The sequence below is a fragment of the Crocuta crocuta genome, unplaced genomic scaffold (assembly GCF_008692635.1).
Source record: "Crocuta crocuta isolate KB4526 unplaced genomic scaffold, BGI_CrCroc_1.0 scaffold551, whole genome shotgun sequence".
NCBI classification, from domain to species: Eukaryota; Metazoa; Chordata; class Mammalia; order Carnivora; family Hyaenidae; genus Crocuta; species Crocuta crocuta.
Window position 1 is genome coordinate 3439321 of NW_027530969.1, and position 15586 is coordinate 3454906.

The window sequence follows — 15586 nt, forward strand, 5'->3', positions numbered from 1 at the left end:
TTTTTTTTTTTTTTTTTTAAATTTTAGAGAGCGAGCACACGTGAGCTGGAGAGAGGGACAGAGGAGGAGGAGGGAAAGAATCCCAAGTAGGCTCCATGCTCAGCGCAGAGCCTGACATGGGGCTTGATCCTCTGATTCTGGGACCATGACCTGAGCCAAAATCAAGAGCCGGGTGCTCAACTGATTGAGCTTTCCAGGCACCCCATCTCTCTCTTTATAATTCTTGATTAAACCTTCCAACCCTCTTTATGTAGTTGAAGCAAAAATTTACTGGCACATAGGCAATTATTATTTCTATTACAGGGCCATGTCCAGTAAACAATTTACTGACTAAATGAATTGTAATATTTGATCTCTTTAGCAATTGTAATTTATTATGTGGAGGTATTTTGAGATAGTAGGAAGAAAAATTGTGTTAAATGCAAGGCTTATTTTTGTTTTACAGTTATTAACTATTGCAAATACGTGGAAATATTTCTTTGTTTTACAGTCATATTCATCTTTAAAGTGCCACACAGTTGTTTTTGAGATACTCTCAATCTAGCTAATTCATTTCTGTTTTCAGAAACTTTCAAGGCAGGTACTCTTAACAGGTACTCTTAAATTTTAAACCACATTGTGCTTCTAGGTAATCATGCGAAGTGGTCAGCCACTCACTGGCACAAATGGGAGAAGATGCAAAGAAGATGAAAAGCTGATAAATGCTACCCTCAGGGCAGGGAAACGTGGCTACATCATTGACACACGATCTTTAAATGTAGCTCAGCAAGCTAGAGCCAAAGGCGGCGGCTTTGAACAGGAAGCTCATTATCCCCAGTGGAGGCGGATTCATAAGTCCATTGAGAGGTAACAGACTCTGGAGACAGTAGTGGACTCTTAAGCGAATTAGAATGGGTGAGCCCTTAGCTGCAAAAATCACAAGCTTCACAGATGAAGCTACACATTAACTTAGAGTCAGAAATTGGCTGGATCTCCTGTCGTGTTTTATAAGATAAGCAGGAAGCTTACCTTGGATGGCCACAGTTAACTTTCAGTCTGATATAGCATGCTTTCTCTTAAGTTATCTCTGAATTTTCATCTCCACGAGGTCAGAGATCTCCTCCTCGTAGATCAGTGGTCACCAAACTTACTGAACAGATATGCCACAGATAAGTATATTTTTCTAAAAAGACTAGAGACTTACTTTCCCCCACACCCATCTATTCTCACACCCTGTTTCTTCCACCTACACCTTGTTTATGCTTACAGGTAGAGGTTTATAGGGACTTCTGGATGGGTACGTGGGAGTTGGAGCTAATAAAACAGTGGGGTCTGAGCTGGCCTGGGCATCCCTGCTACAGGTACCAGGTATCTAGTGTTGGATCTGTGGGAATAGGATTGCAGATGCCAGTGGTGACTTGTCACACAAGGTTTGTGACTTGTCACAAAATGCGGTGTTTGGCCTGCTTCTCAGATAATTCAGCTCTGTGAACTGGGTTTAATCTGTTCAGGTGGGGAATGGTTTACCATGACAGGCATTTTAAGCATCTTTGCTGCCATGTTTACATATTAATTTTACAGTGTTTAATCATCACGTTATTGTATAGTAAGGTAAATATTTTTATGCCATTTTGAGCTACTTTTCTTCTTAGATATATTGGAGGTTGAGGCTTTGGTTAGTTTTTGTCTTCATCAGTATGTTTTCTATTTTCTTTTTACTTCTTCTTGTTTTTTAAAGGTATCACATTCTTCAGGAGAGCTTAATCAAACTTGTGGAAGCTTGTAATGACCAAACACATAACATGGACCGATGGCTCAGTAAATTGGAGGCTTCTAACTGGCTGACTCACATCAAAGAGATTCTTACAACCGCCTGTCTAGCGGCTCAGTGTATCGACAGGTAGAGTATATTTCAGTGTTCCAGAATGGAACACGCCGTGCTAACTAGACTTTGCTTTTATCCAGACATGTGTTTATATATTGTGTTAAAAGTTTTTGTCTAGTCTCTATTTTATGTTCAGATCATTGCATAAATTACTATATAAGGTGGTCAGTGCCATTCAGTTATCAATGAAGTGTGTGCATAGAGTCTGGCATTTAATTGGTGATTAATGTTTGTTGGATGAATATGAACCACAGGCACACATCTTGAAGCACACAAAGCTTTTAAGTACTAAAGGAACTCTTCTTTTCTATAAAATCCTTGAATTGTGAATCTACCTATTTTCTTTTGCTTATACTGTGAACAAGTTTTCTTATTCTCAGAGCGGGGGGCTCACTTCCTTGCTTTTGAAATATCAATGAAAGGAAACATGTAATTTTGTTACACAGTAAAACCATTCTTTCAAATCTCTCAGATATCTTATTATAAACTACTTGATATGTGCAATTGTAACCGGATCTCAAGTTGAGAAAACCCGATGGCAGTGACATAAAGTATATGAAGTGATTTTAGTTTATTCACTTAGCTGAAGGTTGCTAATCCTTGAGGCTTGAGGCAGAAGACTTGAACAGAGAACTGATATAAATTGTCGCAGAAGCTTAGAATGCCCTTTTTAAGAAGGAGATTCTTCTGTGACAATAGGTAGGTGTGAGTATTGGTACCACATAGTTGGATGACACTTTTCCTTGAAACTGTAATTTGTTTTATCGATGCTTCCAAATTAGGGAAATAGACGTATGTAATTTTTTTGTGGTTAGTGCGAAATTGGTAATAATATGGGTTGCTTAAGATCATGTGGTGAATTAGTGACAAAATCAGGAATGGGTAGAGATTCTTGGTGTCCAGATTCTTGGGCTGTCATTTGTTTTTTGTTTTAGGTGAAGTTCATTTATCTAATACAATATGGGAGTTAAAGAAGTTCTGCGACAGACAAATCAATACTGCAGAATGATGAGATGTTGATATTAAGGGTCCTGATTCTTTTTAACCCAACTTAAAAAGTTTTCCCTTTACGTGATGAGGACAGAGGCTTCTGTTTTCTTACAAAACATAAATTGTAATAAAGGTTTCTCACTGTGTTGTCCGAGTTTGCAGCCATAATAACGGGATGCTACAGGTTAAGGGATGCAGATACAGATAAGGGAACCCTAGGTGCAGACCAGTATTTGCTATCTCCACCTTGCTTAGAGTCAGCTGACCACCTTAAATAGGGACTTCCACATTCTTAAGAAGAGTTGAAGGTTTTGGTTTATCTTGCCATGTTTGAGTTCCCTTTTCTGATATATATTAGGCTTGTTATTTATATATACCTCCATAAAAATCTGCCCTTGTAATTAACTGCTCAAAATGTAAAAATAGACCTTAACTTAATTGAATTAAGTTTAAAATATACCATGGATAAATAAGATCTAGGGATTCAGTATATACATCAGAAGCCTTAAACTATTTACTCATACCCTTCTACCTATTCATGAAATTTCATCCTAAGAATGAGGTTGTTATCCTAACCAGGGAGCCTTATTTTCAAATTAAGAACTCTCAAATAATTCAGCAAAAGACAAAAAGCTAAATATGTCATCTACAGTGTAACAAAAATTGACAATAACCTAAATGTCTAACTCTTGGACAGTTCAGTACATTGTAGTTGATCACCTAATAGAATATTATATAACCATTAATACAGTACTTCTAAAGGTAATATAGAAACATGAGAAAATGTTTATAATAAAAGTGGACATAGTAAGATATTACCTTTTGTTATAGCTACATAAAGTATATATGTATGTGGGAAAAGAATTGATAGTAACCAAACTGGAGACTCTTCTGGGAAATTTTATTCACTCTCATTTCAATGTAAGAGGTAGAAGAAGGGGGAGGGGGGAAATTTAGTTAGTTTTTGGTGTTTTCTTCCATTCTCTTTAGAATATTGGGCCCCAGGGGCGCCTGGGTGGCTTAGTCGGTTAAGCGTCCAACTTTCGCTTAGGTCATGATCTCGCGGTTCGTGGGTTCGAGCCCCGCGTCGGGCTCTGTGCTGACTGCCAGCTCAGAGCCTGGAGCCTGTTTCAGTCTGTGACTCCCTCTCTCTCTGACCCTCCCCTGCTCATGCTGTCTCTCTCTCTCCTGGAAATAAATAAAAATATTAAAAAAAAAAAATATTGGGCCCCAGACTTCTCCTAAATATCGTGGTAAAATAGTATCATTGCCACTGACTTTCTAGATTGCCAGTTTTATGTTTTGTTTTATGTTTCTTCTTCTTTTCATGTTTCTAAAAGTGTGGTTTGGGACTCGTTTCCTAGATTCATTACATTACAGTTTATGAAAGGCATCCTTACAGTCAGCTGATGGTGGAAAGATAGAATCAAGGTCAGAGATTACAGAAAAATTAAGAGCATGTTTCTAGGTGTGATGAGAAAAGGCTTTAATTAACTTAATAGGCAGAAGAGGTGAGTCTTTACTGTGCATGACAAGGACTACTTTTGGATTTTGTAATGGGAGAAAAAATTCAGCCGAAAAGTTCTGTGAAATTTGTTGTAAGTTAAAGAGGTTCTTGCCATGTGAAATTTGGAACTCATAGTTTTATTTATTTTTTCCCAAGAGAAGCTCTCTTCATTTGCCTAATTGAGACTCTAAACCCTGCTGGACAGAGCGGAATGCATGAGTCTGAAATACTGTACTCAAATGTTTATTATTGGGCGCCTGGGCTGCTCGGTTGGTTAAGCATCCAACGTCGGCTCAGGCTATGATCTCACGGTTAGTGGATTTGAGCCCCACGTCGGGCTCTGTGCTGACAGCTAGCTCAGAGCCTAGAGCTTGTCTTCACATTCTGTATCTCCCTCTCTCTCTCTGACCCTCCCCTGCTCATGCTGTCTCTGTCTCTCTCTCAAAAGTAAATAAAACATTAAAAATTTTTTTTCAAAAATAAATAAGTGTTTATTATTAACAGAGTGGATTGACCATGTTGGGAGTATCCCATTTGTACTCTGGATTTTCCTATCAGGGAAGGGGCATCCATATTGATTCATGGAACAGAAGGAACTGATTCCACGCTTCAGGTTACCTCCCTGGCCCAGATCATTTTGGAACCGAGAAGCAGGACCATCCGTGGTTTTGAGGCCCTGATAGAAAGAGAGTGGCTACAGGTGAGAAAAGCTGTGTGTGCACAGGAACTGCTAATAATTGGTGTGATCCTAGTTGTAGGATGGATATAATATATGATGTTTTGTTGATTAAAATGTTTAAATTATATGTTTAATTTTCTGGAAGCAGTTAATCTGTCTTCTTCTCAGTAAATGTTTATAGTCTTTATTGCCTTTCAGTTTTTGTACCTGTCTTTGCTTATATTGTCCATTTGGCTCTTTATTCCCTTAACAAGCTCTTACTAGTTGTACTTTGTTACCTACAAGGGAATTAATAACAAAGAGTGTAAAACATAGTCTCTCTGTCTTGCAGAGCTTAACTTTGCTAGAGATAAAAAACATAAACAAGGCAGGAAAGGGATGCGGGGACTTGTAATTATAAGACGTGTGCTTTAGTAATTTCCGCGTTTTGCTTGTCTGGTTCCCCCTTATCCTCTAGTCCAACCGGGTATAATCCTTCTCATGCTTTAAGATACAGCTAAATGTCGCTGTTGTCCTGAACTGAAGTCTTTGGGACTGTTCTTCACAGATAAAATCGATCCAATGTCTTCATGATTGGTTTCCTAAATGAGACCCAAATAAAGTGATTCCTTTGAGGTCAGGGAACCATGCCCAATTTCTCTATTATCCCTAGGACACAACGCAGTGCTATCACATAATGCTGAATGACAACTGAAAGAGAGTTCTCATGAAATAGATTGGAATCCTCCAAGTCAGAGATTAACTTATAAGTGTATATACACCGTGTAATTTAGCAAATAATTAAAGTGATTGAGAACAGATGTTTAGATATATCTTGAAAGTGGAAGTATCTCTGGAGACTAATCTTTTCTGTCCCTTCTAGTTAAAATTCAGATTTGTTATGTGTTAATGCTGTTATGTATACCTTGTCTGCCTTGCCTGACAACTGACCTATCTCTGTTCAAATCAGACCATCCCAGATACTTGGCAAAAATCTATTCAGCCACATTCCTCATGATGCATAGCAAACAAATATATAAGTGTGATTTACCTACTTATATATTACCATTTTAATGAGTATCAAAATACCATTAGCCACTGGAAAATGCCAATGTCATTATCTTTGTCCAGTAAAGTGGTATAAGGATCAAAGACAAAGCAGGTCTGTGAAATACCTAGAAGGGTGTCCTTTGGAATAAGGTCAGTACTCAGGTTCTGGGTGGGCCAGAGAGCCAAATGATTCTTAAATTTCTTTTTGTCAGGAGATGTCAGACTCTTCCAGTTCTTTTTGAGAGCAGAGGGAAACTATGGACAATTTTTATCTCTAATATAAAAGTATTCATAAACATCTCTTCACGACAGTAACTTTTTTACCATGTGTAATTAAAAATTAAATATCAGGAGTGACCTTGGAGAGTTTGTCCATGACAGCCCCATGTTTATTTCCATTTAGTGGTGAGGCTTACATAGCTTACAACAATCTGCAGTGGTTTGGACAGATAAAAAGTGATAGCCTTCTTTTTTTTTGTACCTTATATTCTTTGACTTTGCTACAAATTAGAGACCTAGAAAATTTTATTTTATGAAGTTCACCAAGGATTATTGCTGTTCTTATGCCTTAACTGCACGGCCTTGTTAAATGTTTGGAAGTTGTATTGTTTGCCTTAGATACCAAAAATTCTTTTAAGCCAAGAAATCATTAATGTAAACAGCAGCCCTCCAAATTATATGATGTTCTGTTTAATAAGTTTTGTTGCAGCTGTGTGAAATATGTTAATAGGATGTGCTGTAAAGTGATCTCAGTAGTCTATGACTCTCACCTTTCCATCTTCTGTCTTAGGCTGGTCACCCATTCCAGCAGCGCTGTGCACAGTCAGCCTACTGTAATAGTAAGCAGAAGTGGGAGTCACCTGTATTTCTTCTGTTCTTGGACTGTGTGTGGCAGATACTTCGTCAGTTTCCTTGTTCTTTTGAATTTAATGAGAATTTCCTCATCATGCTCTTTGAGCATGCATATGCCTCACAGTTTGGAACATTTCTGGGCAACAATGAAAGTGAAAGGTGGGTACACTGCTTACATGGGATGGGGGCCGTTTTGTTTGTAGTTATTTTGGTCACCTAAAAGAGACCCAGAGTTGGTTCTATATTAATGTTATTTATAAGATGGTAGAGGTATAAATTTGTATAAGTTAAATTATATAACGTGTGTTCTTATTATGAGCCTATCGCATGCTAGGTGGAACATGTCCTAGATTTTGTTCTGTTAGATTAAAGTTAGTCTATATACTGATTTAAAAGCTTTGAGTAAATATGGCAATCATTTTAAATGTTAATTTCCTTATCTAAGATCATGGTAACCTTATATCTGGAAGAGACCTTAACATATAATCCAACTCCACCCTCCATCCAATTTTATAGATTAGGAGGGTAATATCCGGAAAAGTTAAATGACTTGTCCAGGGACACGCAGCCAGTTGGTCACCAGTAGTAGGGCTAGGATACCATTCTGCTCCTGCTCCAGACTTTCTCTGTTACACCTGGAAACTGCCTCTTAGGCCCAGGGCGACAGTGTCACTTCACAGCCTACGCAGTCAAGTTCATAGGTTTGTTTGGAAGATTCATATCAGAATGATCTTTAAAGGTGCTCAACTGGTAATCTCAGTTGGGTACAATCAAAAGGCATCCTCTTCTCTTTTTTCTGTTGTCTTGCTGGCTAAAAAGACAGTTTTGTTGATCTTTTCAGAGAACCAACTTTTGGTTTCATTGATGCTCTCTATTGTCTCTTTATTTTCTATTTTATCTGTCTACTCTCTCCTGTTATTTTTATCTTCTTTCTGCTAGCACTGGTTTAGTCTCCCCTTATTTTTCTAGTTCCTTAAGGTATAAAGTTATTGATTTAAAAGTTTTTGGGGCACCTGGATTCCCCAACTCCAATCAGTTAAGCCTCCAACTTCATCTCAGGTCATGATCTTGCAGTTTGTGGGTTTGAGCCCCACGTCAGGCTCAGTACTGACAGCTCAGAGCCTGGAGATTGCTTCGGATCCTGTGTGTGTGTCTCTCTCTCACTGTCCTTCCCCACTGGCACTCTGTCTCTCTATCTCAAAAATAAAAAAAATAAATAGACACTAAAATATTTTTTTAAGTTTTTGATTTGAGATCTTTGTGCTTTTTTAACATAGGTTTTTACTGCTATAAATTTCCATCTGAGCACTGCTTTCACTGGGTCCCCATACATTGTGTTAGCACGTTGTGTTTTTGTTTTCATTCATCTGTTAAGTGTTATTCTAATTTCTCTGTGATTTCTTCTTTAACCCATTGGTTGTTTAAAATTGTGTTATATAAGTCCACATGTTTATGAATTTTCCATTTTTTTCTTCTTTTATTGATTTCTAACTTTATGCTGTAGTAGTTGGAGAAGATACTTAGATGGCTTTCAGTCTTTTAAAATGTATTGAGATTTATCTTGTGGCCTAACATGTGATATATCCTGAAGAATGTTTTATGTGCACTTGAGGAAAATGTGTACTCTGATGTTGCTGAGCAGAGTATTCTATATTTGTTTTACATTTTATTCAAATCCAGTATTTCCTTATTGACCTCTGTCTAGTTCCATACATTATCAAAAGTGGGACATTGAAGTCCTCAACTATATTGTAGAATTATCTATTTCTCTTTTCTGTTACATGAGTTTTTGCTTCATATATTTTGTGGCTCTGGTGCAAAGTGCATATATGATTATAATTATTATATCTTCTTCATGGATTGACTCCTTTTCCAGCTTATAATGTCCTGCTTTGTCTCTTGTAAGAGTTTTTGTCCCTAAGTTTATTTCATCTGATGTACTATGTCCACCTTAGTTCTCTCTGGGTTACTGTTTGTATGGAAAATCTTTTTTCTTCTGTTACTTTCAGTCTGTTCACATCTTTGAATCAAAAGTGAATCTTTTGTAGACAATAGTTAGATCATGTTTTTTAGTCCATTCTACCAATCTCTGCATTTTGATTGGAGAATTTACTTCATTTATATTTAAAGCAGTTATTGAAAAGGAATGGCTTATTTCTGCCAGTTTGATATTTGTGTTCTGTTTATCTTCTACCTCTTTTGTTCATCTCCTCCATTACTTGCCTTCCTTTGTGTTTAATTGACACTTTATAGTATACTGTTATGATTCTTTTCTGTGTATATTAAAACAATTTCTTTTACTGGTTACCAGGTAGATTTCAGTTAACATCCTAAATTTATAACAATCTACTTGACTACAAACTTAGCTTCAGTGCATATGGCATACAAAGCTTTGCTCTCCTATCGTTCTACTCCCTCATATGTTGTTATCCCAAAGTATATTTTTATATATTCCCATTAACATGGATTTATTATTTTTTTATCCATTTGTCTTTTAAATTATATAGGAAATAAAAAGAGGAGTTACAATTCAAAAATACAATAATAATTTTTATTCTTTCCTATGTAATTATCTTTGCTGAGTTGTGTCTTCATATGACGTTGAGTTACTGTCTAGTGTCCTTTCATTTTAGCTTGAAGGATTCCTTGTTGCATTTCTCTTGCAAAGCAAATCTTCTAGCAATGAACTCCCTCAGTTTTTATTACATTGCTAGGTATAGAGTTCTTGGTAGGTAGTTTGGTTTTCTTTTAGCACTTTAAAAATGTTATTGCCCTCCCTTCTGGCCTCCATGGTTTCTGATGAGAAATCTGTTCTGGAGGGATCCTGTAGGTTCCCTGTATTTGAGAAGTTGCTTTTCTCTTGATGCTTTCAAGATTCTCTCCCTGTCTGGCTTTGACAGTTTGATTATGATGTGTCTCAGTGTGGGTCTCGTTGCCTTTATCCTTCTTGGAGCCTGTTGAGGTTTTTTTTTTTTTTTTGAGCTTCTTAAATATGTAGATTTCATGTCTTTTATCAAGTTCGGGGAGTTTTCAGCCCTTAATATTTGTGTCTGTGGGGTTTTTTGTGTGTGTTTGTGTTTTTTTCCATTTGTATTGAAGTATAATTGACAAATTGACCATTAATTCTTTATATATTCTTTTGTTCCCTTTCTCTCTTCTCTTTCTAGGACTACCATTATTATGCATACGTTGGTACCCACAGGCTACTTAGGCTCTGTTCATTTTTCTTTATTCTATTTTTATTCTTCTCAGAGTGAGAAATTTTAGTTGGGCTGTCTTCAGATTTGTTTATACTTGTGCCTGCTCAGACCTGTAATTAAAACCCATCTAGTGAGTTTTTCTTATTTCAGATATTGTACTTTTCAGTTTCAGAATTTCTTTTTGGTACTATTTTATAATTTTATTGATATAGTCTAGGTTTTGAGACATTGTTTTCCTAGTTTCCTTTAGTTCTTTGTCCTTAGTTTTTTGTTTTGTTTTTTAGCTCTTCGAGCATATTTCAGACTGTTGATTTAAAGTCTTTGTCTAGTAATAGCCAAGTCCATGCTTTCTCAGGGACAATTTCTGTTCATTTTTTCCTATGAATGGACCAAACTTTCTAGGGTTTCTTTTTGCCATCGTTTGTAATTTTAAATCTGGACATTTAAAATATTATAACATGGCTCTCTGGAAATCAGATTCTTCTCACTCCTCAGAATTTGTATTTATTGCTTGCTGTAGTCTGTAGCTATTTATTTAGTCATTTCCCTTTTTTTTAAAATATAATTTATTGTCAAGTTAGCTAACATAGTGTATACAGTGTGCTCTTGGTTTTGGGGGTAGATACCCGTGATTCATTGCTTTCTTTAGTCGTTTTCTAAACTATTTTGTAAAGCATATATTTTTTCTCATGTGTGGTTTCTGAAGTATCTGTTTTAGTTTGTGTTCAGCTAGTGTTTGACAGTGATTTCCTTGAATGCCAGGAACCAAAAGAGAGAAAGGAAAAGAGGGAGGGAAAAGAAATGGGGAAAACCACTCAAGACAATGGAAAAAAATCCTTTTGCAGTCTTTGCAGATGGGCTTTATGCTAGAATATTTCTTCAGTGCTTAGTCAGGCTTCAGCCTTCACTTCCAGCTCTTATGGAGCTTCAAGATCAGCCAGAACCAAAATCTTGGGATCTCCTCAGGCCCTTCTTTTTTTTTTTTTTCTTCATCTTTATTTTTGAGAATGAGACAGAGAGAGACTGAGTGTGAGCAGGGAAGAGGCAGACACCGAATCCGAAACAGGCTCCAGCTATCTGAGCTATCAGCACAGAGCCTGATGTGGAGCTTGAACCCACAAACTGTGAGATCATGACCTGAGCGGAAGTCAGACCAACTGAGCCACCCAGGCGCCCCTCCTCAGGCTGTTTATGATTAGGTTTCCTGCATTGGGCATGCATGTGGCTTTCTGAATTCCTCTGTATACATGGGCACCTTTGAATACTCTGGTTTTCCAAAGAATCTTTTCTCTGAGGCTTTCCATGCTCTGTTGTTTCCTTCAGCCATCATCTTTTCCCTCCACATGGCTGCAGGTTGTCCATCTTGTGTTTCCTAGGAATGCCCACCACCTTTCTGCTCACAGTTAGGCATAACGAAGACAAACCCTTCAGGTAGCCCTTGAACAAGTTAGAACAGAGAGACACAATTCTTTGTGAATAAGGACTGCTATATTCCCTCTGGAGCCAGGGACCAGGGTCCTATACCAAGAACATGGCCTGCCTTCTTCCAGACCTCCATGAGCTAAGAAATGGGTAGGGTGAGAGCACATAAAAATGCCATAAAGCTTTGTGATTGTTTTTAAGTTCCCTTTCCCTTGATTCTTCATTTGCTTGTGTGCTGGAAACTTTTGACTATTTCTGATAAGTCTGAGGTGTTAACAGTTTCTGCTTGCATTTTCAATGTTTCTGTAGAGGGATGGTCATTTGGAGCTGCCCACTCTGCATTTTTGCTGGCATCACTCTTCATTTTTGAAGCAATGGTCTTTATCTTGCAGCACTTTGAATATGTCATACCTGCTTTCTGGCCTCATGGTTTCTGATAAGTCAGCCACTATCTTCATTGAGGATCCCTTGTACATAATGAATCATATTTCTATTGGTGCTCTTACAATTCTCTTTTTCTTTGACATTGGACAGTTTAATATTGATGTGTCCTAGTGTAAAACACTTTGAAATTATCCTGCTTGGAGTTCCTTAATCTTTTAGGGTATGTAGATAATGTTTTCATCACACTTGAGACATTTTTAATTTTTTTAATGTTTATTTTTGAGAGAGAGAGAACGAACGAGCAGGGGAGAGGCAGAGAGAGAGGGAGACACAGATTCTGAAGCAGGCTCCAGGCTCTAAGCTGTCAGCACAGAGCCCAATGCGGGGCTCAAACCCACGAACCACGAGACCATGACCTGAGCTGAAGTTGGGCACCCAACTGATTGAGCCACCCAGCCGCCCTGAGAAGTTTTTAGACATTATTCTCCAAACATTTGTTCTGCCCTTTTCTTCTTTCCTTCTGGAACTCCCATTATGCATATGTTGGTGTATTTGGTGGTATTCCACAGGTGTGAGGATTCTTTAAAATTTTCTTCAATTTTTCTTTCTTTTCCTCAGAAATAATCTCAATTGACCTATCTTCAAATTCACTGAATCTTCTGCCAGCTTACATCTACTGTTGACCTCCTATAGTCATTTTTTTTTTTTTTACTTCAGTTATACTTTCAACTCAGGATTTCTATTTGGTTCTTCTTTATAATTTTTATTTCTTTACTGATATTGTCCATTTGATATAGCATTGTTATCATACTTTAACTTTTCAGGCATTTTTCTTTAGCTCTTCGAACATATTTATGATAGATAATGTAAAATCTTTATCTAGTAAGTTCAATATGTCCTTCCTTATCAAAGGAACAATTTCTTTTTATTTTTAAAAATTTTTTAAAATAAAAATAAAACACTTTTAAAAATGTTTTATTTATTTCTGAAAGAGACAGCGTGAGAGCAGGGGAGGTCAGAGAGAGAGAGAGGGAGACACAGAATCTGAAGCAGGCTCCAGGCTCTGAGCTGTCAGCACAGAGCCCGACGCTGGGCTTGAACCCACGAACCGTGAGATCATGACTTGAGCCAAAGTCGGATGCTTAACCGACTGAGCCACCCAGGCGCCCTGGACAATAACTTTTGACTGCCTTTTTTCCCCCCTGAGTATGGGCCATACATTCCTGTTTCTTTATGTGTGTTATAATTTGGTTTTTTTGAAAACGGATGTTTTAGATAATATAATATGGCAAATCTAGAAATTAGATCCTTCACCCTTTGCTGAGGCATAACTTCAACTCTCAGGTCGTTTACAACTCGGCTTTAAAAAAAAACAAAACAAAACTCGGCTTTAGTCTTCAGCTTGTAAAGGGCGTCAGGTTCAGCCAGAGAAGAAAGACTGGGGCTGTCTCAAGCATTTTCTAGGCATGCCGCACGCCCCTTTAAATTCCTGGGAACATGTCAGACCTTCACGAAGCTCCCTCCCCACCTCACCACGTCCCCTGCTGCCCATGGACATCTCATTCCCTAAATCTTTAATGATTTCCCCCAGGCGCTCATTTGCCTGAATTGTAGCTGTGATGTTAAATAGTTTCTGCTCATCATTTTTGACAAACACCCTGGAGAATAGGATTTTTCCCTCCAAGAAATCTTTGAGTCAAGTCAGATAACTACAGCACTCTGCAAAGGAGGCTTTGCCAGGGAGCTTAGTAAGACACATCAAATAGTGACCATGCTCTAGGGGTAGTATTTGTTGAGGAGCTCCAGACCTGGTCTGCCCCTGACTACAAGACTGCTGGTTTTCGGTGATATTGCAGAGCTGGGGAAAGGATATTGGCATTGACTAATTTAAAATGCCACAAATCCTGCTGTTCTTTCAGAGGCTCATTAGTGTTTTTTTTTGAATGAGTACTCCTCAGATTGTCCCAAGCCTTTTGTTAATTACCAGAGTTTTGAAAGTAATTAATTTTCGTTCTTGCCACTGTTTTTATGACTTTTTAGAGAAGATATACAGAGATCTTCACTCTACCATTCCACACCCAAATGCAACATTTTAAAATATACTCAGAAACTTTGGGGACTTTCCTTTTTCACCATCATCCCTTCCTTGTTCTCTGCAACATACTTTTTTTTTTAATGTTTATTTTTATTTATTTTTGGGACAGAGACAGTATGAGCAGGGGAGGGACAGAGAGAGAGGGAGACACAGAATCTGAAACAGACTTCAGGCTCTGAGTTGTCAGCATAGAGCCCGATGCAGGATTCAAGCCCATGACCTGCGAGATTATGACCTGAGCCGAAGTCAGGCCCTTAATTGGCTGAGACACCCAGGCAGCCCCCTCCAACGTACTCTAAAAGGAAAAAGTTCAAGACCTGAAGTTAGGAGATTTGAGTTTGAGTCTTCACCATACCGCCTACTACTTGCCATCTGACTTCTCTGGATCTATTTCTGCTAATGTTAAAAGCAAAATTAATCTGTGCAACACCGGGCTATAGTGAGATTCAAATAGCACACGTGAAAATTCCTAGCATACCTTTCACAAAATAAGCATTTAAGAAATGTCAGTTCATTCATTCATTCCTCCTTGAATCTTCTGTCACCTGCTTACACATGAGCCTAAAGCTTATGGCTTTTGACACAAAGCCACAGTATTACTTTGGCTGGCACATTGATTCTACTGTGCTGTGTGTCATCTGATGTTTAAACTTGGTAAACTTTAGCAGTTGAGAATCAGAATGTGAAATGAAACATAGAGTTTCTTTGATAGACACTAATACCAAGCAATGTTAAAAGCTATTACAACAAAAAGGAATCATGGTCAGAAATACTTTTTAAATGTTGAGCAATGGGCACATGGGTGGCTCAGTCAGTTGAGTGTCCGACTTCTGCTCAGGTCATGATCTCCCGGTTTGTGAGTTCGAGCCCCACATTAGGCTTGATGTTGTCAGCACAGAGCCGGCTTCAGATCCTCTGCCCTCCCTCTCTGCGCCTCCCCCACTTGCATGTGCATGCTTGCTCTCTCTCAAAAATAAATAAACAAATAAATAAAATGCTGAACAAAATGTTTACCTATGTTGAGGGAGAGGAGAGAGAATTCCCCAGCAGGTTCCACACTGCCAGTGCACAGCCCCACATGGGGCTCAGTTCCTTGAACCATGAGATTGTGACCTGAGCCAAGATCCAGTGGGGTGCTTAGCCACTTAAACGACTGAGTCACCCAGGCTCCCCTTTAATTCAACATGTAAATAATAATCCCTTTAATAAAGGGATCACAAATGCATTTTGTCTCATACTCTGATGCCATTTGGTAGATCCTACCAGTAGGGATGATTGAGAAGAATTCTAAACCTGTAGGGGGTCGGCTCAGGTGGAAAAGGTTCAGTGACTGATTAGGTTTGGGGGACAGGGCCAAACCACTTTCTGCAGGAGACATGGGTGCAGTGGTTTCCTAATCTTGCCATACCTGGTTCCTGGGGGCATATCCTTGCTATCCTAGCAGTTAAGTTCCAGTACATGGGGTCTGTGATTATGTGGATTGTTTTTATTGCTGGCATAAAAAGGATGCACATAATTAACTTATAAATGATCAAGTAGTTTCAGAGACAACACCAATCTTATA

The 15586-nt window shown here is 38.2% G+C and overlaps 1 protein-coding gene across 1 annotated transcript in view; it reads left to right on the forward strand.

The window, feature by feature from the left end:
* The window catches only part of MTMR9 (myotubularin related protein 9), a 61062-nt gene that overhangs the window by 31293 nt on the left and 14183 nt on the right, over window positions 1-15586 (forward strand). The window contains exons 5-8 of the mRNA XM_077769709.1: window positions 629-846; window positions 1718-1879; window positions 4920-5061; window positions 6860-7080. Of these exons, the coding sequence (XP_077625835.1) occupies window positions 629-846; window positions 1718-1879; window positions 4920-5061; window positions 6860-7080 (743 nt within the window). The remainder of the gene's footprint in view (window positions 1-628; window positions 847-1717; window positions 1880-4919; window positions 5062-6859; window positions 7081-15586) is intronic.